This window comes from Chrysemys picta, chromosome 16 (assembly GCF_011386835.1).
Source record: "Chrysemys picta bellii isolate R12L10 chromosome 16, ASM1138683v2, whole genome shotgun sequence".
Taxonomy (NCBI): domain Eukaryota; kingdom Metazoa; phylum Chordata; order Testudines; family Emydidae; genus Chrysemys; species Chrysemys picta.
Genome location: NC_088806.1, coordinates 29,738,954 through 29,764,548, shown reverse-complemented (window position 1 = coordinate 29,764,548; position 25,595 = coordinate 29,738,954). Strand labels below are relative to the sequence as shown.

The 25,595-nt window shown below is 40.9% G+C and overlaps 1 protein-coding gene across 11 annotated transcripts in view; it reads left to right on the top strand.

Moving 5' to 3' along the window:
• Nucleotides 1-25,595, top strand: part of CADM1 (cell adhesion molecule 1) — a 293,287-nt gene that overhangs the window by 16,016 nt on the left and 251,676 nt on the right. For 6 of the 11 annotated variants that reach the window (XM_065569019.1, XM_065569018.1, XM_065569016.1 and 3 more), the window contains exon 2: nt 24,506-24,592. The exons of the other annotated variants lie outside the window; for them this stretch is intronic. In XM_065569019.1, the coding sequence (XP_065425091.1) occupies nt 24,506-24,592 (87 nt within the window). The remainder of the gene's footprint in view (nt 1-24,505; nt 24,593-25,595) is intronic. 11 annotated transcript variants of the gene reach the window in all.

Below are 25,595 nucleotides of genomic sequence, written 5' to 3'. Positions count from 1 at the left end.
AGGCTTTAAGGAATTAAAGGGGCCTAGGGAGTAAACAGCACTAGCTAGATATTGAAGCAACTCGCATCTATTTTTCAGGGAAATATGTGGGCATTCTGGAATGGAAGCTGCAGCACGTAAGGAAGGTGCTGCTTGCAAAGCTTAGAATAGTGATAAAAGTAGACCTTCATGTTGTTTGATCTTGCAGGTCAGTGAACATTTCAAGAGTTGTTCCTGTTGACTTCCCTCTGTGCCCTTTGTATCGATTTTAACCATTTCACATCAGCATGCAATCTGTTTTATTTATTCACCACACACTGTTTTGTAGGCTTAGTCCTTTGGTGTATCTAGCATTCATTTGTCCAGATTAACAGCATGCAAAGGAAAACTGGCTTGTATTTCCATGATTTAGTTGTAAATATGGTGAGCGTGTTGATGGATATTGTTGTCACAAGTGCTTATAGCTTGTGGGCTGATTACTGAATTTCTTATGTTTTAAATCTGTGCAGGCTATGCATGCTAGTAGGTTCCCAAGGGAACTAGAGCACTGAGCTTGTGGCTTGCATATAGAAATGAAATCCGAGGTGTGGTTGTATTGCATTGATATATTTATCAGGAAAATCTTAAGTTCAGGGCCACTTGATCTGTGGCAGCAGCAGGTATTTTGAGACTGGACTTGAAGCAAATTTTTCCCTTTCTTCGCTGAATAAGGTAATGATTTGGCGACAAAATGTACGAAGGATGTTCGTGAGGTCATATGGAGAGAACAGTAGATGGGAGACACATTAATAGATAGTGGGGTTAAAGGGACAAATATGTGATTTGCTGCTAGCTTTTTAATGGACTAATAAGTAGTAGTAATTGTATTACGCTTTTATGGTATTCATTCCAGAATGCCTTTGATGTCTGTTTAGGCCTCTGATGTTACCACACAAACGTTTCTAGGAAATATCCCTCTGCATGCAAGGCATGGTCTTGGCAAAGGATTATTTGGGTGTTTTGTTGGCCCAGAAGGTAGGCAGTGTTTTGCCAAGCTTGTACGAAACCTTGCTTGGTAGTAAACTTTGGTTTCTTTAGTTCTAGGCCAGTAAAAAACGAAAACCTATGGCATTGGCTTGCTTAGTATCTAAAAGTGCGTGGGGAGTGAAAATGAATTGATTGTATTGTGTATACAGTTAATTCTGAACTGCCTTAGTGCTATTCATTAAGCGTGTTCACTCTGAGGGCAGTATTGTACCCATTTACAGATGGGCACATCGAAATACAGAAAATGAAGTGGTTTCCTGGTGATTCTCATTCACACTTGGCTAGTGGCAGATTTGGAAACTGGACCCACGAGCTTTGACTTCACTAGGATTTTGGCGGTACTTGGCTGAATTGGGCCGAAAATTTGTAAATGACATTGTAGAACTACAGTGCTACTCAGTGGTGTGACAAAAAATGAGATTTGGACACAAGTGATTTATAATACAGTTGGCTGACTTGAGTGTATTGGTAAAAGAATTTGGGTCCTTGCTTTCTCTCCCAGACACACTGCCATGCCCTGTTCATGCAGTTAAATGACACGAACAATCCCCAGTTCTTCAGCGTCATAATCGCATTGCTTAGATTAAATGAACAAAACTCAAAACCTGAGGTTTGCTCAGTGGCAATTTTTCCCCCCCCTTTCCCCCTTCGTGTGGCTAACTTCTGAAACAGTGAGACACTTGAAATAGAAGCAGTGCTTGCAGACGATACTTACTTTCTTTGCTGGAACTAGGGCTCCATCCAGTATTGATAAATTACTTGGAAGTCTAGGTGTGATGAGAGGAAGAGAGATGATACTTGAGGATTTTAGGCGTATGGACAGAATAGGCCTTAGAGTCATACATCCAGATGGATTACATAGGGAAGTTGACATCTTGTTTAAAAACAAATCATTCATTATGTAGCAATGAATAATCAAGCATTACAGTTTCATCTCTGGAGATTGCCTTTTTTGGTTGGGATTTTGATAGTTCAGTAATTAAAAGCTGAAAGCTGTTACACTGTCTACATGTTGATCAATTGGTAATTAAAAAGTTGATGATGGAATGGTATTTCGTGCGACTATTTGGTTTATGATCAAATTTCCTTAGTCTGTTTGAAATTTGTCATTTAACTTGGCATTTGATTTTTTTCAGTATTCATGAACTATTGTATTTGATTTTTATAAATAACACTATCACAGTTTGCATGCTGCATAATGGATCACGTGATTTTAATATGATCTGAAAGGTTGTTTTTTATCTTTCTGCCAGAATGCATTTCCAGAATATTAAAAAGTTCTTTCTCTGGGCACCATATAATTTTTGACTGTTTCATTAATTTGCTGATGGATTTGTGGCTGGCTTAATCAGAATGAATGTAAGACAAAATGCTGAAAACTACTTGAGGCTTGACGCTTGATTTGCGGTTCAATCCCTGGAGAAGTCACTCAACTTTCATATTGGGTTTTTAATTTATAACTGGTATAAAATCCTAATTGGGACAAATGATACGAGTGGTCAGGCCAGTATGTTGGCTAAACATTTGCAAAATGGACACACACCGTTTTCCATACAGTGACAATCCCTTGGTTGGGAATTGTCTCAGGAGGGCTCTACATCGCAAGAATAACTTCTAATCGCATAGAGTAGGACCTCAGTTATGAGCACCAGAGTTACGAACTGACCACTCAGCCACACACCTCATTTGGAACCGGAAGTACCCAATTAGGTAGCAGCTGAGATGGTGGAAAAGCAAAGACAGCACAATACTGTGTTAAACAGTATTAAACAGTCTTTTAAAAAAAATAAAAGGAAAGCAGCATTTTTCTTCTACATAGTAAAGTTTCAAAGCTGTATTAAGTCAATGTTCAGTTGTAAACTTTTGAAAGAACCACCATAACGTTTTGTTCAGAGTGACAAACATTTCAGTTGCGAACAGCCCCATTCCCAAGGTGTTGGTAACGCTGAGGTTCTACTGTATCCCATTTATAGCAGTCGGTTTAAATACAGTGTATGGGGAAGTCCAGTGTTACAGTACCATATCAAGTTCTCTTAACCAACCTTGACCTACTGAAATGCAGATGTGTAGTCAGCAGATGTGTGCAGTGATGCAAGAAGTGTATTTCTGTGCTTTAAGGAATGAATTCGATATTGTAAAAGAAATGGTAATAAATCTAATCCGTTTGACCTGTTTTTGAAGCCATAGATATGATGTATAAATAAATTTAACAGACTTTAAATCATAATTCTCCATTTAGAATTTGAGTACACCGAACTTAAATCTTTGCTCTGGAACCTTCAGACATTTGATTTTTTTTTTTTTCTTAAATATATTCCCAAAATGCCTAGAGGCGCCAATTCAGGCCTAGTTGTCTTAGTTGCTTTACAGAGCTCAAGTAGAGCCCCTGCCCTAAAGAGCTTATAATTTTGTTTAATGAGAGGATGCAGCAGGTGGAGTGATGGGGAAAAGGAGGTGTCGAGAACAACATAATAGTGATCCAATTATATTTTTGTAGACTGCCTGTGTACACAGTGTAGTTAACCTCTTGTCTAACTTATCTACTAGCAAGCATTATATCCTAAGCAAGTTTAAAGGAGGATAAACGTAGCTTTCTGAGTAGTTTGTACAATGAAGAAAGGGTAGCATAGAAAAGCACTACTGGGAGACGCAGACTAAAAGTTAGGGTTGGTAGTGATGGACCCTGGAATGGGGACCCTTGATTAGAACGTAACCTGCTGAGAGAATTGTGAACTGTATCTCCATCGATTTTCAGGGGTAATAAGGGTGCATGTTCAATCACATTAAGGTAACTCCATAGATAAAGCAACTTTTTTTTTTACTATGTAGACGTACCATAACTGGAGATAAATGCTGGCAACGCTGGCAGAGCCAAAAGATCTGATAGTTGGGGCTGGGCTAAATTTTGAAGCGCCTGTAAAGGTAAGGACAACAAGCTTGTATTAATTCTTTGATTCTGATCATGTTTGCATAGGGTAGCTAGAGGCTTACGTGGCTGCCATATAAAAACAAATAATTGAGACTAGAAGAAGGATGATAGGTTTTTCAATTAAAGTGTCTTGGACTGGAGGCCAGGCTAGCTTCCATTGGCAAGAATGGATATACACTATTGCAGTAACTCCATGAATTCAGGGCCTATTCATTTCCATGAAGAAAATGGTGTGAGGTAATGAAGGGGAATTTTAGTGCATCTCCCTTGGGAATGTGAATTCTTTTTTTCCTCTGAACAACAAAGCATGCTGCTGGAGGGAGTTGAACATCTTCCTTGTTGGAGCCAAGGGACTCTGTGTGAATTTCAAATTCTCTTTGGTGATTCATGGATTTTTAGTGGTTTCCGTTGAAGATGAATAGTTAGCATGAGCTTTTTAAAAATACATTCTACTTCAATACAAAGGGAAAATGAGTTGCACCTTTTATCCCATATCATGATTACCACACCTTGCTTTTTTTTAAAACTGGCTGGTGTATTTCGAAAATATTGTTTTAGTGAAGGAAGACTCCCTGTGTGATCTACGGCACATTGGCATGGATCAAAGGGGAAGCTTTCAGTTCGCATGTTGGATTTTTGTCCTCTCCTAACAATAGAAAGAGGGTTGAATTTTTAGCTACTCAATAGCTGGAAGGACTTGTGTGCCTTGGGAGCAATGTGTGGGAAATTCAGTTTAATTGCAAAAGGTTTGGGTCGTTTATTACTGTATATTGAGTTGGTAGTTCCACCACTTCTGTTCATGTATTTTTAGAGGAGAAATGATGTATGAATTTATATCCGTAGACCTATGATATATGAATATATGTAAGCCTTAGCTTTGGTCTCATAATTTGAAGTCTCATATAGTGAAAGAGGAAGCATTAGCAATGATTGAAGCTTAGTTTGGGAATTTCTGGTAAAGAATGTAACACTCTACAGCTAGTAGCGTTCTCTGCATATCATGAAGGTGTTCATCAGAGAACAGACTTTCAACCTACTTACTCATAACGTGAAAGCACTTATTTTTCCCTTGAACAGAGTCTGCTGTAGCTTATTTATAACCAATACATTAAAATGAAAAATACTGAAAGGGTCTTAAGTGGAAGACTATTGAAATATTGCGTTATTTAAACGGGGGAATTTTGTCAAACTGATTTGTGGAAGGGACAAGTAACCTAGGTAGTTCATGTACTTAGAAGTAGAGTACAGCTGTATGGGATGAAAATTATGCACTCCATAGAAATTCTGAGGAAAGGACAGTATCTCCTATTTTAGCAGCTTTTGTATTGATATTCAGTCAATATTTGTGCTTTTTTAACTTCCTAGTTGCCATGAGTTACAAAAAACTTCAAAGGTCTATTGGCCTACTGTGCTTTTTACAGCAGAGGGAAAGTTAAAGTTATGCTGAAAGTATGGGGAAAACGCTTGGGTGTAGGGAGTAGAGCATTTTTGGCGGAAGGTTCTCTGCTCTGGGACCTCTAACTTGAGATCAGAATGAGGCCCAAGCCTGATGCTTTTCAGAGCATGATGCAAGACTCAATGTGGCCTCCTCAAAAGGTAGCTAGGTAAATAAAATAAGATTTCTACCTGTAATTAGTGCTAAAGTACATTGGTGCCTTGGTCCACTATGGGGACTCCTGGGTGCTATTGCAGTGCAAATAAATAAAATCAAGGTGACTTGACTTTGCTGCTTCTTACCTTACTGGTGGGCACAATAAAAGTGCAGAGGGCTATGTAAACCTCTTTTACTCATATTGAGTCAATATTTGGTTTGGGAAGAGGTAGGTGTGTCAGTTAAGGTTGAGTAACTTGACAAGAACACCTCAGGACTGGAGTGTTTTGATAGACCTAGTGGATGAAAAGCCCTTGCAGTTGCTTCACTCATGCCTTCAAAATATATGAACATCTTTGAAGTAGAACGGCAGATACAATGTCTAGTTCAAAACATTAATAAATTTAGCTGCATTCTGATGTTCACAAATACTCTGAAAAGTCATTTGGTTTAAAATGCATGGTACCCTTAGATTATTGTTGCTGTGTGACAGCTGGTTCCAGTAATTTGTTTTTATAGGGCAGTTTGTAGTAAATGAATGACACGTTGAATATTTTACTGAGATTTTAGGTTATCTAAAGAACAGTTTCTGGTTTACTAATTGGTAGATAATGGTGAGTACATTGATGTTGACATGTGCAAATGGATTTAAAATGATTTTGAAGTGAGCTTTATTAAAAGATGCTCTAATTCAGAGTCAACAGGAAATGTCAACTAATGTGTCCATAGTCGGTTTCACAGATCAGATTGAGGCAGTGTTGGAATTTTTACAGGTCTGTATTGTAGGCAAATACAGATTCTGTATACCCATGCTGATAGGTCTTACTAAAAGGTGGGTGAAACTCTGTGGAGTCCAGTCATCAGTGTGTGTGTTGAGTGAGACTTGTTACCTTGGTAGTTTGGATATTTTCTGGGAGTCTCTCTGAAGGGCGTGGGGAAGAGATGCTTGTTTTTTAAAAAAAACACCCCCCCCCCCAAAAACCAAACTTATTCTGACGCATTCTACCCTACTATTTTCCACCTTAAAAATGTAGTTATCTCCAAGATATGATGAAGCCTAGATTCTGTAGCTGCTTTTTTTTGTGGGCAAATGAGTACCCTTCAGGGATTTCAAAGTGCTTTGCAAAGGTGGCTTTGTTTTTCTAATTTTACAGTTTGGGATCTTGAGACACAGAAAGGCTACTTGCCCAAGGTAGACCTGAAGAAGAGCTCTGTGTAAGTTTTAAAGCTTGTCTTTCACCAACAGACGTTGGTTCAGTAAGATACTGTCTCACCCATGTTGTCTCCTACCAAAACGGATAAAACGACATGGCAGAGTTGAGTAAAACTGAAGATTCCTGATTCAGTCTGTTTCAGCAGCCACTAGACTTGTATATTATCATCAAACACATCCAGTTAGAATTGCAAAAGAAATTCAGATAAACAAAGTAAGAATTCTTGAGTAAAATTTTTGCTTAAGACACCAAGGCCCACACCTTTACCTTGGCAAGTTTCATGGTACTTTCAATCACATTAGGTGTTTGGGTCTTCAGGCTTGACTCAGCTGAAAAATGGCTGCATAGCAGCATATCTCCTCTTAGCACCACACAAGGACATAGATAACATGACGTTGGGGACTACGTCAAAAACCGAAGAACAGTAAGGAATCCATTATCCAAGTACAGAAAATACTGATGATGTAAGTGATGTGGAATTCTCCCCTCTGGTACCAAGACAACTTATAGAAGCACTTCAGTTGTTCCAGGAAGTCTCCTATCCCAGTAGTGTCAAACCCTTCCTCTTTATATTGTGAGGGTGGGTAAGATCAGACCGTACTAATATACTGTAGTTTTTCCTGTGAAATAGAGGGGAATGTCAGTTTTGTATTATGACTAGTTTGTACATCGCTTTGGAAGTAGACCTCCTGCCTTGTATTGATAAACACAACCTATTAAAAATGATGCCTTCAAGTGTGCTGATCTGAATGCTATCACAGCACCACGAGGTTACAGATTTTTTTTTTTCTGCAAATGGCTTTAGAAGTTTTGTATCTAAAGCTAGCCACGGGAACAATTTCCCCCAGGGTTGTGGTGGATTCTCCATCATTGACCATGTTTAACTCAAGACGGGATGTTTTTCTAAAAGCTCTGCTCTAGGAATTATTTTGGGAAAGTTCTCTGGCCTGTTATACAGGAGGTCAGACTAGGTCATCACAGTGGTCTTGGAATCCTCGACTCTAAACATTGGATGCAGTAAAATCTATGTTCAGTTGTTCACCTTCTCCTCCCCCCCCCCCTCTTCCCACCCCCCATGTGAATTGCAGTGTACATATGGCAATTTGGCCTGTTAACCCCCTCTCTTGTTAGGGAAATTGAGCTTGCATCAAGTTTAGAAAATGAAGGAAAAATGCTTAATGGAATGACTGTCTCAAATATGCATTATACTGCATTAACCCATTATGTGTGTTAATTTAATCTTTTCTCTAAAGATTCAGGACCTGTCAGGAGAGTGAAGAGAAACCAGCAATCCTTTGCCAGAGAATTGTGAATAGGTTTATATTTCTATTTAAATATACATTCACCTTAAATTAAATATTTTATTTTCCCTTCCTTATTCAGTGTTAGGACGTGAACCAGAAGCATACCATCTTACATTACCACTATCTTGCCTGCTTGGGAATTGTTTTGTTCCATGAAATAAGACTAATGTGTTCAAATATTTTAACACTAATTGATTCATTGTAAAGGAAAAGCAAACAGCCACTGATTGCTTGAACCTTTGGTCAGCATAGAGACGGCAGGAGCAAACTACTGCAGAAGATTCATCAGAAGTCAGGGGAGCGGGGACACAGACCTGGTTTTAGACTGTCTCTACTCTACTGATGTCGGCATAGGGTGACCATATTTCCCAAAGCGAAAACCAGGAGACCGCACGGGGCTGGCCCAACCACTTGCCCAAGGACACTCCACCCCGGCGCATGGGACTGGCCCGCGCTGCTCGCCCAAGCACTGCCCCCCACACCCAGGCAGGGCTGGCATTGCTGCTCGCCTGAGCCCTGTCTGCGAGGCTGGGACTAGCGTCACTGCTCACTCGAGCCCTGCCTGCCTCTTGCCCTCCTCCCCTTCTGATCAAGTTGGCAAGAGTAAATGGGACAAATGCCCACTTTTGCCAAAAAAGTTGGGACGGCTGGGACAGGGTTTAAAAAAGGGACTGTCCTGGTCAAAACAGGATGTATCGGCACCCTATGTCGGCATAACTTATGTCGCTCAGCGGTGAGAATAAACCACCCTCCCACGAGCGACGTAAGTTACGTCAGCATAAGCGCTTGGGTGCACAGTGCTGCATCGGTGGGAGAGCTTCTACCGGTGACCTAGCTTCTGCCGTTCACGGAGGTGGTTTTATTATGCCAATAGGCGAGCTCTCTTCCGTCAGCATAGAATGTCTTCACCGGGCGCTCTGCATCAATACAGCTGCGCCGCTGCAGTGCTGTACTTGTATGTATGGCCTCAGTCTCTTCCTTAGGAAGAGGAGAGGGAGATATGGTGAAGCTAGAGTCCATGAAGGTATATGCACAAAGAAGTGAGACTTGCACAACTTCAGTTACAGAGAAACAAGGAAGGGAGATGGGGCTCCTGTGCAGAAGCGTTGCGGTAAAAATCACTTGTGCATAATCACATTGCTTTTCTGAAATGCTGTACAGACACTAATCCTGCAACAATCCTGTGAAATAGGTAAATGTTCACCATTTACTGATGGTGAAAATGAGACAGAGCTGGAGTTTGTTGAAGGCCACGCAACCAAGACAATGTGGCTTAGTGGATAGGGTGCTAGATCTGGTTCTACCATTTATCAGCTTGGTGACCTTGAAAGACCTTGCTAGGCTGTTCTGTTTCATCTTGTCCAAATAAGTTGTAAGCCCTTTGGGGCAGGAACTGGGTTTTTTCATGTTTGTACAGTGCCTGATTCAATGGGGCAGTGATCTTGGTTGGGCCTTCTAGGCGCTGCTGTAGTAAAAACCAAAGGTAATAAGTCTGGGGTGTCATGGCAGGGATTAGAATTTGAGTTCGTGTCTCCTAGTCCTGAGCTCAGACAACTAGGCCCCTTATGTTGGGGTTTGGAAATGAGGTAATATTTTTAGTCGTAAGAATCTTGTTTTTAAGTCTCTGCCTAATATTTTAAATCACTGAACTAAAAACCTGTTTTCCCTATAGTCCAGTAACATGCTTCATATTCCATGTTACAGAATCCAAATATAGGTTTTGCTTTTTCCACACAATTCAACTGGTATAAAATTACTAACGTTTTGAGAAAGGAAGCATTCTCTGTCAGAGAAAGGAAAGCAGTCAGTTAATATTCTAAAGACTTTTTTCAATAAAGAACACGTATTACATATTTTATTTAAAGCTGTCCTATGAAAAGTGTTATCGAAGATGAAATGTGTCTTAAATATAGTCTGGGGGTGGGTGTCTGCTGTGAATTGCCTTTCTATAGCATCTTGGAAACCTGTCCATGTCGCATGAAAACATTTTCAGGTCATCAAAGTAATTTAAAAAGAATCTGTGGACCAGGGCGTTAACGTTAATCTGTGCCTCTTCTGTCTTTGTGCGTGGGGGGAAGATGGAGAATAGGACCGAATAAGAGATTGTAATTGTGCAGGGTCTACAGAGCTATAGAAATAAGTGCAGTGCTGAGATGACTGTTGACTAGACAGAGGTGTCCCCAATGCTTTCTTTGCTCCCCAAGTTACTATTCTCTGAGGTCAGCAGGAGATTTCTATGTCCTGTTAATTCTTACCTCCAACCCCTACCAGCAAGTTAATGCTGTCTTTTCTAAAATATACTCATCGATACAGGAAGCTGCAAACACAAGGTTTATCGATTGACACGTAAACTGGTAGAAATCATTCCCCAGCGTGCCTTGTCTAAAAAGTGATCACAATATGATGTCCCTTCCCTTCCTCTGGCAGTGTAATTAGGTCTTGAGATGATTGTAACCACTACCTTGTTGGCATTCAGACCCTCTTTCATTGTAAGATCTGTTTTCTCTCCCCATCGCACAAAAATAATTACTTTTAGATTTAATAGTTTATGGTGGAATGCTTTACTGTAGCATTTTTTCCCCTCTAGATTGGTACTAGACTGAATGCTGGGCTTGTCTACCAGCACAGCGGGAGATGCTGCCATCAGAATGCTAGGTGAGCGCAGGGCATAGTGCCCTTTAACGCCTAAAATTAGCATCTCTGTGGTTATTAAGCTGCTCTGTAGGAGGACCCATGTTTAAAGATAACATCAGACTGCCAGTTGAGTTAGTAGCTGCCTGGGGGATTCTGCAGTATGTGCCATGTTTGTTAAGTGTACCTTTCAGTGACGGGTATAGAGTAGCACTTAAATGTGTGGATGCCCTGGGCTGGACTTTTAGGAGCCATGGCATTTACACGATGGAAAGGGTGGTATGTGGGGGGTGGAGGAGTGCCAGCCTAAAATGAAGCAGGTGATGGATTGAGGGGTAGGCACACTTCCTTTGACTTGGCCATGGTGTAGGCATTAAGAAGAGCCCGCTTGGTTCATGGCAATGATGAGAGGAAAGCAAAGCGGGGTGGGGGGAAAAAGGAAAGAGCTCACTTTCTGGATACTTAAGTGAGGCTTCTACCCGTCAAAACCCTTTCCTGTTCGTCTGCCTGTTGAAACCACTGAGACTATTGGTGCCGCATTGGAGAGCGTGAAAGCATCCTTATTCCCAATATTAAATCTTATTTGTGAGGAAATCACTAGAGGGGTTAATAAAAGCTGGAAAGTATACAGGAACATTCGAGTCTTCCTCTGGAGAGTTCTGGAAGCCTGAAATATTCTGGTGAAGTACCAGGAGGTAATTTATTTTCAAAATTTACTGAACCCAATGAAGCATAAACATGAGGTTAACAGAAACCTTATGCTCATGTGGCAAAAAAAAATCCTTTGGATTTTGGATTCCTGTAACTCTGCACTAAGCAGCTTTGAATTAACTTTTTTTTGTGACTCCTCCAATTTAATTTCTTCAGGTTAACCAGTTGCAGAGAAACAGCTGGTCAAAGCTACTGTTGGACTGCTAAGAGAGAAATGAGGGCCAAGACTTCCTCACTGAAATTCACCTTCCTGCGAAGGGGAATTGTGAATTTTCTTTTCTTGAAAGAAAGCAGCAGACCAGCATTCAACTTAATCTATAGTTTCAACCTTTCCAAGGTGTATAAATAGCAATTTGAGCCACTCTGAGTTTTCACTAATGCCTAAAATTGACTATATTTTAAACACTGTGCTTCCACTGAGAAATTCTTCAGCAGATTCCACGTAGGCATAATTAAAGGATGCTTACCATATTACATTACCTGGATTGGGGATATTTTTATTATACTATGAAAGCAGTCTGCAATGAAATCTGATATGAAGAGACACAAAAGGTTAGTTGGAAGCAGACAAGAACTGAATTATTGAATTGACTACAAAACCACATTGTGCAAGCAATAATGTTCCTTTCCATTCATTATTGCAATTATAATTATGGAACCCAAAGTATTTAATTGGCATAGCATACTCTTCACGTTGAATAGATTGCATTGTTTCCGTTTTAAAAAAAATAAAAACCCTCTTATGCATTGCAAATGCATGTACATGTTCCTCTCTGGCTCTCAAGAGGCTTCTTTGTTTACGTGATGAGTGATTAACGGAATTATGGATCCTTGCTATGTAGCATCATAAACGAAAATCAAGGGAGAGAGGATCTCTTTCACGCCTCAGTGTCTGGAGTTCTCTGGCAATCTTATCCACTTTTTCTGTCTCCAAGTGGAGAATTCAATATTTGAGAATTGGGAAAGGCCCATTGAGTCATGTAACTCATTTCCCCTCCCACCCCCTTGACTGGATCTGGATTGTTTGCCCTATCGTATTTCATCCAATTAAAGACAAGTTTAGAAACTTTTGCCATATAGCAATGTCTGTTAGGTGTGGGTTACCTTTTTATAGCACTATTTCTATACCAGCGAAAGGTCTAATATAGATCTGGTTATGTTGGCATAACAATGGTTTTGTTGGTACAACTCACTTCAGTGTGGGAACTGGGATAAACTATGCTGTCATAAACTCTGTCTACATGAGGAGGGTTGCTGCAGTAGCTATACCAGCAAACCATTGCTAGTGTAGACCAGTAGCTCTCAACCTTTCCAGATTACTATACCCCTTTCAGGAGTCTGATTTGTCTTGCGTACTAAAAAGTGCACGTAAGGCATATAGACCTTTCACTCAGTGAGTGGTATAGGAAAGTGTTCAATAACACTCGGCTCTTTGCCACCAATGGTTTATAAAATTATACAACTGATGGTATAAAACCATCAGATATAAAGCACATATAAATTACTGTAATCAAAGTTGAAATTGAAGAATGAGTAGCTGACTGCGTGAAGGAATGGCTGTGTCCCCTGACTCTAACTCGTTTCATGTTGCTTTAGAAGTTAAGCATGGCGGGAGTTAGTCACTACGTGGATCAGACACCTCAGAGGCACATCACGCACACTCAAACTTTTAGCTGCTGTCCAAAAAAATCTCCCCCCCCTCTTAGCTCTGAGTGGTAGATAGCCTTACCACTTTTGGCTTCAGGAAGTTTCTGGTTCAATTTCTTGCCGGAATGAATTCCTCCCAAATAAGGATAATCCTTCATTAAATGTTTCCTTACTCGGATACCTTTCTATATTCTGTGTTGTCCACACCAGCCTTTGCAGTTTATGTATTCTTGCTGGAATGCACTTATTCATTAGCTGTTTTTATTAGAGTTATGGCTCAGGTGGCACTTTCATTCTGAGCCCCCATTTTCAGTAGCCTATCATTTTGCAAAACGATTATATTTCAGGCTGAAATTTTTTCCCCTCTGTTTGAGGGTGAATACATTCTGCAAAGTTACAAGAAAATCCATTGATCTTCAGGAATGCTTTAAAATAAAATTGAGATGCGTTTTTTTTCTATTTTTTTTCCTTTAAAAGGCAAGTTGATGCGTTTAAATTACATTAATTTGACATTGCCTCTGAATTGGCTGACTTTTATGCAATTAAAATCCCATAGGAACTATAACTCTCCCCTGTCCCTTTATGGGGTCTTTCAATATGAGATGAGTGACTTTATATTATCCAAGACTATCTGCTAATATATTAGAAAGGGACTGGTCTTTTTTCTGTGCTGGGTAAATAAGGCGGATGCAGTTTTAAGTATATAACCCCATCTCTGTCTTTATTCTAAGATGCCCAAAGATGGTGTCTTGGCCTTATGTATGTGCTATGGCCATGCAATGAAAGATACAATTGTATTGCATACACACAAAGAGGTGGAATTAAGGTTGCTGTGGAAATCTTCTGAGAATTTACTAACTCAAGCAATTAAAAATTTCAACCCTATTAGCTTTTTTTTTGTGCAAAGGGTGGCCTGGGAGTTGCAGTAGTAGTTCCAACAGCGCTGTAATTTTATTATGAAATGTGTGCTTGTCTTAAAAGGCAAAATCGTAGCTATATTTCCTCTTAGATTATTTTTGCTTTGCTTTATAACCTTCTCCCCCACATTCTGGGGATGTGTGCATTGAGGGAGAGAGAGACAGTGACTTCTTGTAGTAAACTAAACATGAAAGAGCAAAAGCGGGGCAATACTTACGCAGTAGCTGCCTGAATTCCAGAATTGCCTTTGGATATTGCCAATTGGTGGTATTTCAGAATGAAAATGTAGAGCATGCATATACTGTTGACTTGATCTTGCAATACAGCGATTAAATACGTCACCAGAGTGCGCACAGACAAAATGAACAGGTTTTTTGCCTTGCATGTAAGAACATTTTCACCTTGGCTTCTGTTATTAGGTGTACTCAAATTTCCTCAAATTCCATTTTGCCACTTATCTTTAATCACTTTAATGGTGACCACCTCGGCCACCATCTTGTGACATAAACGTGCTGGTGTATCAGATGTTGTTGCGCACTGAGCTTTGCAGGTAGTGGATAGTTAACCGTATTCTGCCCATTTCTTCCTCCCTGCCCTCAAGGCATGGATTTTATTAACTTCCCCTCTTCCTTTGAGGGGAGGGGGAGAGTTCTACTGCTACAAAATGCTTGCAGGAAAGTTTGACTACAATTTGAATATTTAAAATACCTTTCATATGTATTGCAGTATCCCTTACAGTGCTGCGCAAACATTAATTCAGTTTCCCTATGTCAGGGCTTCTCAAACTTCATTGCACCGCAACCCCCTTCTGACAACAAAAATTACTATGTGACCCCGGGAAGGGTGACTGAAGCCTGAGCCCACCCAAGCCCCACTGTCCTACGTGGGGGTGGGGAGGGCACAAAGCCTCAGGCTTCGGCATCATCCCTGGGCCGTGGGGCTCAGGCTATAGCCCCAGATGGTGGGGCTTGGGCTTCAGCCCCGGGCCCCAGCAAGTGTAATGCCATCCCTGGTGACCCCATTAAAATGGGTTCACAACTCACTTTGGGGTCCTGACCCACAGTTTGAGAACCGTTGCCCTATGGGATAGGCCCGGTAGGTAGGTAAGTCATCTCATCCCCATTTAACAAATGGTGAAAATGTGGCAGAGAAGCATAGTGACTTGTCCCAAGAGATGAGGTTAAAAATTAGGAGTTCTTTGATCCCATCCTCTAGATCATGCTGTCTTGCCTAGTACGTGTCCTTTATCGCATGACTCTATATTGCAGTGACCTGTGGGTGCACCAAGTAATCTAAAAGGCCTCTTCTGCCTTGAATCTGCAACTGCAGTTCGGCTATCAGTGAGATCTGAGCAATGCGTTTTATTATGGTTATCTTTAGAATAGATTGGAAAAGGGAAACAGGAGTCTGGTATTTGGCGTTTCTCATGAAACTGCTTTTAAAGTAGTTGTACAATTTAGGAGTCCATTACACAGCTGCTGCTCACTTCTTGAGTTAATTTTGTTATCCGCCTTCTTTGTGCCTCCAGATTGTATCAGTCACTTGTGAGAAGCTAGGGATGAGTGTGGCACCTGTGACCCAGTACTTTGGATGCTGTTTTAAACTAAAAAGCTTTAGTTCCCTGGGCTGCAAGGATTTAGTGCTGTCTGTCATCTTATCGTTCTTAAGAGGTACATCTCTGGCTGATTCTAGGTTCTTCCTAGAGCTGCTGGGAAGAATCTTAAGTCTGTTACATATGCTACTTGGACACTGGGGTATCCTGATACCTCACCAGGTGTCCGCTCTAACTACATGCCTTGTCATATTGCTTTTTGCTCTTGAAGCTTTGTACTCAAGTTAGAATGGATTCGGGTTTTTCTCTCCTAAAACAATTAAGCACTGTTCCAGTAGGCTTGATTTCTCTGCCCGCCCGTCCTTGCATTATCCACTAATCCTAGCACCAGGGGAGTTTCCGTCTGTGCTGGGTGCCCCAGAAGCTGCCTGGCAGGGGACTGCCAATCTGCAAGCCTTTTGGTTTTCAGGAGTTCCTGCCAGAAGTTCTAACTCTACACAGAGTGAAGTGGTCAGTCAGGTACACTTTTACATAATCAGATTTATTGCTTTTAGCCTTTGAGGCTGCAGGGAGTGTTTTTCCTCAAAGAAAATTAAGAAATAATCTTTTTTAGCTTCACTGTTCATGTTTGAAAGAATTTCAGGAAACTGTCAGGTACCTCAGTGAGCTTTATCTTTAGCTTTTCAGTAAGATGGCTCTCTTAATCCTCTGCATTATATATTGCAGGGTGCTAAACGTTTTGCATTCAGAAACAGTGATGTGAGCAGCTGGCTCCCTAGGCTATGCAAGAGCTGATGTTCCTGAGGTCTGTGGAGCAGGCACCCCCAGGACCGTGCTAATTATGCAAGCCAACCAAGAAGCGGTGGCATGACCTGAGTACAACTGTCTCTAGAATTGCCAAGGGATTTTTTGACCAAGGAAATGACGTTGCTGCAATTCCTTTGGGAACAGAAGTCCTAGGAAAAGAAGCAAGGGTAATCTTGATAGCAATGCAGTCTGGCTTTGAGTGTAGCAATTGAATAGCACCCAGGAAGTATTCTTGTTGCCTTCAGGAGCTGTCTACTTTGGTCTGTCCATCGCCTTCCTCTGAGACCAATATCTAAAATAGGCACCTAAAAAAATTCAGGAAGGCAAATGCTTTCTTCTTGGTCCTGCCTGCTCAGTAAGGAAGATGCACCTGTGTAGCCTGTCTTTAAAAAGACAGCTGGTCTTGACAGTCTTTGATATAAAGAATCCCCAATTTGCCCTTGGAGTCGTGTTACAATGGTAACAAATTCTCTGCATTCAGAAGCAGCAGCACAAATGTTTTCCCAAGTACACATAAGATACAGGGATTCCTGAATTTCCTTGGTGGAGAACGTTAATATGCTTTGAGGTGCCCCGAGAGGAAAGGCCTGGCCAGTTTTAAGAATGATACAGAGCACCCTCCTGCTACCAGAAACAAACATCTCAAACAGAAGCAGCAGCATCTGCATTATCGAGTGATACCGTGGAAGGGAACTGCCCCCCTTCTTTATCCCAAAGAATCCTTTTGAGGGTGCCTCCCTTGCCCATATAAAGAATTTCAGGGTTTCAGCAAACATCCGTGCCTGCCACCTGCTTTTCCTGAGTTATTGGTAGCCCGATGCTGGAGGGGAGTTTCTTATGCGAAGGTTAAAGAATCTGGAGGAGTGTTGTCAAGAGTTTAATTAGTTTTGGAAGGTTTTTAGATTCTTAGATAGGGTTGCCAAGTTTGTAATATATAAAAACCGGGCACTACAACAGGAGTGCTGGAACCGCCCCTGCCCCACCTTGTCCCCCCTGAGACCCCACTCCCCTCATCGCTCGCAGCTCTGCCCCTCTCCCTGTGTGGGTTGGGAGAGACTTGCCTGTAGAGCTGGGGCTGGGAGCTGCAGCCCCCCAATGCAGGTAGGAGACGGGCCTGGCTGAGTAGGGGCTGGCACGGGTGATGACTTTGCACCTCCCCTGCCCATAGTAACCCGACTTTGAGTGTCTGGTCAATAGATCTCACCGGACACCAGGAGGTCCCCTTTTTGACTGGACTTTCCAGTCAAAAACAGGATGCCTGGCCACCTTCTCTGTGGATCCGGGCTGGGAGGTTGGCTTGTAGATGCAGTGTAGACATTTCTTGTGTGTCTGAGAAGCCAGGATCTGCAGCTCTTCCAGCTGACCAAATTTGGTTGTGGAGCGAGGTGCTTTCTAAATCTTGAGTAAAATTAGTGGTCAAAACTGCAGGAAAACCACCATGTTTTACTTTCTTCCAAGTTTCAGAGAAGTAGAGAGTTTAAACAGCTATATATAGAGATTGCTTTCATCCCTATTCCCAATGAAAATTACAGAGGAGAGAGTCTGGTAACCATAGACATACTTTGAATAAAAATCCCTGAAGAGGAACCTAAACTCTGAGACTTGAAATGCCGTCCATTTGGGAATCATTACCAATATGTGGAAGATGTCCCAGATGTTTATAGCTGAAGTTTTCAATGCAAATTGTGAGGGAAGAGACTAGGAAAGCCATCCTGAAAGGACTATGGCCCACTCTGCCATGTTAGATTCTTTCTAAATGTAAGTTGGGCCAGCAAGTATTTTCATCTACGATTTGAGAGAACAGGTCTCCTGCAATGAGTCTAGTTGGTTATCAACAGTGTTTCCCTCCCTTAATTCTGTCTTAGAAGTTAGTGGGTCTTAAAAGGAAAAAGGCATATGATTTTTTGAATAAACCAATTTGTCCCACCATATGAAGCAAACAATATATCCTCCTGAGTTCTTGTTGTAAGCTTTTTTTCTTCACTACACAAAAAAGACACCGTGGAACTCAAACTAACTCAAGATAAAGGCCAATTCGTGTCAAGGCCCCATCTTTTTTGTGTAGTGAGGACACCACCATATATTAGCAAGAAGAGGGCAAAGAGAAATGATCAAATAATTGCATTAAGTGATTCCATCCCTGCAGCTTGGAATATCCTCGGGCAGTAATTCCAGGATTGGATTTTTCAGCCAATGAGTGCCCCTATTCTTTCTGTTTGTTGCACTCACCCTGAAGATGTTGGCCTTGATTTTGTTATGCTAAGGCCCCTTTATGCTGATCTAGCTGCAACATGGTGCTTGAAAATGGCCAGGAATGCATCCCTGAGATTACCCTCCTGGGACCGCAATGTGTCACTTGTGTGGCTAGACGAGAACACTGCACTGCCATTCTTGTAAACTTCTGATCCTGTTACAGGGAAAGTGTCTGAGAATCAAACCCATAGGTGGTAGGTTTCATAACTAATGTGGCAGCATTCCCACCCCACTTCTCTTCCACGTCTCCCTCCTCTGCTTATCGGTACCTCAGCATTTTAAAAGCCTTGGTAGTCACTAGTTTGCTTTTGTACTCAGAATTGTAGTCATTGGAGGTGCTCACATCTGTGAAGTTGGATTTATGTAATTTTGATACTTGTGTGTCTCTCACTCACACGCGCGCACACACACAAAACAAGCAACTTTAGTTGTAGGACGACAATTTGATTAGTGAAGTTCCATGAAACCCTTAAAATATGCGAAAGTCCGTTTTTTCCATTAAGAACAGAAACAATACATTTGGCCCTTCCATATTCATATTTCTGCTGATTGCTGGTGATACTAGTTAGAGTTGTCCTTCCCCAATCTTTTAACATCTCCACAGACTGAAAGAGAGGAGTTTAATAGATCAATCTAAAAACCCTTATAAATATGAGCTGTTTTTGAAGCTGCTTGTTCTTCTGTTGGCTGATCTTCGTTGGGAAGTAAGGAGATGTGCCGAAACGCTGTGTGTGACACTTGAGTGAAAGAGTTGAAATTGGATTTACAAGATACTAGTCCAGCAACTAAATGTCCATGGTGTTTATATAGCTTATCTCTATTCATCTGTGTTTGCAGGGCTCTGTTCACCAAGTGTTAATGTAAACACTCTATTTTGAGACACTGGTCCATTTGCCTTCTGGAAATCCCTCCCTTATAACATGGTAGTAAACCTTTGTCCATAAAAACAAAACATTCCTGTGGTCGGAATGGTTTTACATAGCTGCACACAAATGCATGCTGCTAACAGTAAATGACTGAGAACACTCACCACCTGTATCAACAGTTTTGTGTTCAACCTGTCCTGTTTAATTAAAACACTCTTGGTCTTGGGGGGAAGCAGCTTGGCATAATGGATAAAGTACTTGACTGTCACCTCTAGTTTGAGTTCAAGTCCTGCTTCAGGCCCTAATTGGGAGATGGGGAGGGAATTGCTCTCTTCCATCCCCAGGGGTCCAAAGTTTACTTATCTTTGACGTTCTCCATGCAAGGGACACCCAAAAATGCTGGTTTGAACACATCCTTTAAACACAAGCTACCAGAAAGTGGGTTATCCTGGCTAGGGTTGAAGTCCTTGATGGGACAGTTTTGAGAACCCAAGGTGCTGCTGTATGACAGTACATAGCCATCAGATACAGGTCTGTCGCATCTTACGCGCATTTAACATGCATGATTTCAACTTTACGCGGTTGTCAAAAAAAAAAAAAAGAGAGAAACACAGTTTTAATACTATACCTGTACTGCGGGTGATTTCACCCGCCATTGAACTCAATGGGGTTTTGGCAATACGCCGTTTTCGCTTTACATGCTAACCACGGAAAGGAACCCCCGTGTAAGAGGAGACAGACATGTATAAGGGGTTTCTTTCACAGGAAGATGAGTGCTATAAATATAGGCATCAAGTATCGGGGGTAGCCGTGTTAGTCTGTATCCACAAAAATAACTAAGGTGCCACCGGACTCCTTAAGACTAACAGATTTATTTGGGCATAAACTTTTTTGTGTAAAACCTACTTCTTCAAGTGAGGTTTTTAACCCACGAAAGCTTATGCCCAAATAAATCAGTTAGTCTTTAAGGTGCCACCAGACTCCTTGTTGTTTTTTATGAATATAGGTGTAGCCTTAACATAAAATCATAGAATATCAGGGTTGGAAGGGACTTCAAGAGGTCATCTAGTCCAACCCCCTGCTCAAAGCAGGACCAATCCGCAGACAGATTTTTGCCCCAGATCCCTAGATGGCCCCCTCAAGGATTGAACTCACAATCCTGGGTTTAGCAGGTGAATGCTCAAACCACAGAGCTATCCCTCTATGCTGGAGATAATTAGAGGGAGGCCTATTTAAAATATAACACTTTTTTTGGGGGGGGGGTGACAAAAATAGCTTCACCTACTCCTTGGTTCCACTGATTATTTTACCGTCTTACCTTTTTAAAATGTCTTTCTCTTCCCGTTTGCAATGTGAAAGGCCACACAAACAGCAGGAATGCGGAGTACTCAGAGGAAAGTGACTATACACAGAGTACTCTGAAATACTAATTTAAAAGCAATAAATATATATTTTTCTTTAATCTTGACATCTTTAAAAACTTTTTTTGTCCAATGATCAGTCGATAAGGGAAAAACATCAGTAGCCACTGTAGTATGATACCTTTTAGGATGTTAAGAAAATTGCCAAAACACTTTCACCTCTGAAGCAAAAATAAAATGTGCTGCTTTTTTTTACTTTTGCAGGCTGTGTGCAATGAAATTGTTAAAATCAGTAGACTGTTTGGAACTATAAAGTTAAGACTGTCTGGGACGTTACTGTTTCCCATTTGGCTTGAAGGCCTGCATATTCTTATTAAAAGTGTCATAAGCATTAACTGATGGGACTGCTAGGAGGAAGTGTGTAATTTTCAGTAGCAGAGATCAGTTTTAAGAATTCAAATATTAGAAATGGAAAATTACAGGAACTCATGTGTTTTATTCTCCCCTATCCCCATCTGCTGTGGGCTCAGGCAAATTGGTGTTCAAAGAGGTCACTTCTGATTATGACTCTGCTAGAAAAATAGTTTTCCAGGGCTGACCTTAAGTACAAAATGGGCAGTAATTCAAACTCCTATGGGGGCTCAGGGAATGAATGCAGGTTATTGGTTTTGGCAGTGAAAAAGTTGGTGGGTAGCATCACTTAGACCTTTGACTGAAAATGCAGAGATGCTGAGCAAAAGCTGTGTGCGCTCCACCAAGCAATTCATTATTTTCCTTGGCACAATGCATTGCCCACTGTTTTAGAAATTATCTGAAATGTAGGCTAGGCTGGAAAAGGTCGGTTGCTTTAAATATTACTGTGGCAGACTCTTCACTTAAGTAGTTTTGTCAGGGGTCCAGAAATCCTGATTTTTTTTTTTAAGAGTATTTGTGGAAGTTGGATAGACTAAACTATAAGATTTGTTTTTAAACACCTTTTTGTCATCTTACACATGTATGATTTGGGAAGAGAGGATGGATGAATGAATCTCTCACTGAAGAATGGTAGTGGTGCATATTGGTGTGGAAGTGAAATCTGTATATATCTTTGGAGTGCAGACAATTTCCTGGAAATGAAACAAACTTGATTATGAAAACCAGGCCATCTGTTACCTATCCCTACTCTGTGGTTGCTCCTTGTACCTGACCTTAAAGTCTATGAGTCTATGAGAGTTTATCAAAATGGGTAGTCTATTTTTGTGGAAAAATCAAAAATTGAAATAAAGTTTCCGGTGATTTTTATGAAGGTGGCTTCAAATGGTGGGGAAGAAAGGGTTATTTGACTTCTTAACAAGTGAAGTTTCATCTGTTAATGAGGCTGGCTTAGTCGAAGGCTTTGGGAATACACTTGGCAGGGAAAAGAATAGAATGTTCATATTTTCAGGCATTGTCTTTGGGTCAATTAAGGAAGCTGCAGAATGAATTTTCTAAACTGAATGTTAACTAAGAGGACAGTTAAGCAATGTACCATTCCACTAATGAGTGCTTGGCAAAACATGCTGAGATGAGCCACTGGAGTTGTTACTGATGTTAATGCACTTTCACAATATGTTGCCCTTAGGTCACTTCTTCATGTTTACAAATAGGAGAAGACTGCTTATTTTAAAGACAGAAAGGTGGAACGGGCAGAAGAAGAGTGAAAACGCGTTTAGAAGCTGCAGGGATGTTCTGCTTTAGCTTCTCCATGTGGGTTATTGGTGTTCAGGCAAGATCGATCTGGGGATTGAAGTGTGTGTGTGGGAAGCATGTAGAAATGATGTAATGCAAAATCCCAGGTAGGGTGTCAAAGTCTCAACACGCTTTGTTGATTTAAAAAAAAAAAATCAGTGTTTGCTGAAGGTGCACTCATTTTGGGCAGGTGGGAAAAACTGCAGCTTTTATTCATCCTCTCCTTGGACAGGTAAACGTCAGTATCTACTGCACTCTGCAGAGTTGTATGAAAAACATAAGTGATCAGCTTTCATCGTGACAAATGGAAACTGTCATTTAATTTTTATCCCCAATTATACAGCTCTGGGACCAATTTTTCAGGTGGAATGTTGGAGCCATTAGAAAGAAATAAGTAAACTATACTGCATTCCATCATTTTTCTGGCAGCTACCCAATGGTCTGTAGCCTTATTACGTGTACTTTTTTTATATAGATATTTTTCTCCGGGCTTCTACAAGGTTCTTATTTAACTCTCTACTGACTCTCTTGAGAGTAGGAGCATTAGATAAATTTTACAGCCAGATTCTTGAGTGGAAGCAGAAAATGCAAAATGTTGGCTGTAGTTCTGTACCAATGCTTATTCTCTGATTTCTTGGTAAATTGGTGGCTGCTATTAAGTTCTCACCGACATTGTTTCTAGAATGAAAATCCCTTAGCTTTGCTAGTGTATATCAAAGGCCTGCTAACGTTTAGGCTGTTTCTTTATAAGAAAAGAATGACTTGCATATCTCTGAGTGTAGTCAACTGAAAAACGTGAAAATATTTTATGGAACATATATTAAAATAGGCAGTCAGACATCTCTCCCTCTTGCTTATCAAACTGGGGTTACAACATAGTAAAGCTGTTTCCTGACGTATAAGCCTTTAGTGTCACTGGTTCTGCAACATGGTTACAATTTTGTGGATGCTAAAACCGTATTTTTATGTGGAGTATTAACATCTAGAGGCTTACGTGTGGCAAATCCTATGCAAGTGTCTCTTGCTCTTGGTGAAGTCTTCAATAGACAGTCTGTCTAGATAAGGCCTCACTATTTGGATACTTTCTAGAGTTCAACAAAGTCTTCGTTTTTTCTTTTGTGTAGTCTGTCCTGTTGCCAAGAAGCAGTAGCCTTAAATGGTAGCTTGAGTCTCAAAAAAGTAGACTATCAAAACATTAAACATGATTTCTAGTAATAGAAGTTTGGTAATACATGGAAAGAAATTAAATTCTAAGTTTTCTTTAGATATTCTAAGGGAAGTTGAGTTACCTTGACAGAAGCTGAAGGGGGGGAGCTATATACTTTGTATATGCATACAAAACTTTCAGCTGATAGTTACCATTGTAAATTTAGGCCAAAGGGGGTGCTTTTAACGCAGAAGGTTTTCTAGTAAAACCTCTCGTATTGTCGATCTAGTCCACATTTTTTTCATGGACTAATAGTTGCAGACATTCTCTGCATACTATTCTAAAGGTATGAAGCTTCTGGATACCGCAGTTGCCTTTGTTTCTTTTGTACTTTTTAAACACCATTCCTGACAGCCATTTTAAGATGAGAATTCAGTTTTTTTGGATGAATGTCTAGGATTGCATGCTGATGTGTGGCAAAGCTTTCTACAGTTGATACTGCTACAGCGGATATGTTTGCTTAATTAACTAATTTACAAGAACTGCATACAAGTTATTTGTTTCTTTGACTAACAGGAATATAAATAAAACAAAACACCCAACTAACTGCAGTTCCAGACATACCCTACACTTGTTGAACACATAATCCTTTGTTGCTTGTGTTGACATAATAAAATAGCTCCATTTGGTTAACACAGTTCCTGCAAAGGACATGTCTGAGATGAGCATGTATTAAATTTTGTTTCCAGAGGGAATTTCTTTGACAAACTTGTTATCTCCTTTAAAGCGAAGTGATTATTAATTCTTGATAGAAAAACTTGGTGGTAAAATGAACGTGTCCTTTTGCATTCCTCCTTGTCAGCCTATGGAGACAGAAGAAATATGAAGTTCGAGGTCATAAGCAGCAGGGGCAGCCCAGACCTGACGGATATTCTTATGCTTCAATCAGGTGGGTGCTGTGGCCTCCTCTGAGATCAGGCCCCTGGTTCTTTGGAGTCAGCAGTTTGAGTCCCATTTATCAGTGGAAGTTTTTGAAAGGGAGAAATCTGGTCGAAGAGCTGTACGGAATAGGGGCTGACATTGTTCCTGAAAAGGGGAGTGCCCTTCAGGATCTTTCCCCATCTTCCTGTGGGTCGTACAAAATTAGAGATGCCGTTCTGGCTTTTGTAAATCCTTGCAGGCTCTGGGTACCTGTAAGAAATGTCTATTGACTGACATTGGCCTTTGTACCTTCCTCTCCCCTCCAGAATGGCAGAACCGTCTCCAGGAACGTCTTCCGACCCCTCTCATGCTCTGTGATATTTCCCATATCCCTCTTGGATGTGGCTTTTCCCCAGACCTCAAGGGAAATCTGGTAACCCCTACCCTACAGTGATAGCTGATACCTTCTTGCATGTACATAGCTGCCCAGGTACACTAATGTTGTACCAATCCCTTCCTCCTTCCCCACCCCAGCTGCAGTCTTCAAACCTTCTTTTAAATCACAAAATAGACCTGAGAGAAACCCATGCCCTTTATGAAGATTATTTCTATATTAGAAATCTGAATCAGGTCTGTTATCTGGAAGGAACTAGAAAACAGATTTCATTGCTCTGGATATTGGCATGTATCACATTGCTTGAATTAATTTGAAATAGAAGAGTTCACACCTGATTTCCTTTTGTTTCCCAGTGTTCTGGACAAAGAAAGTCCCAATATCAAAAGAGAATTCAAAGCTTGTCAAGCTGCCAGAGTGACTAGTTAAGGTAGCTAGTCCTATTCCACAGGAGTAGCATCTGCTTTTGGCCACCAAAGGGAGGGTTGCCACATTAAAGTTGGTCAGTGGAGTAATGTGGCTGTAATTTTGTAATGCTACAAATTATAAGGACATTTTCAGCTCCCTCAAATGCATCAATTGGGACAGATGGGCTTTCCAAGCCATGGTTTGGAACATTTCCATTTTCAGTAATGGG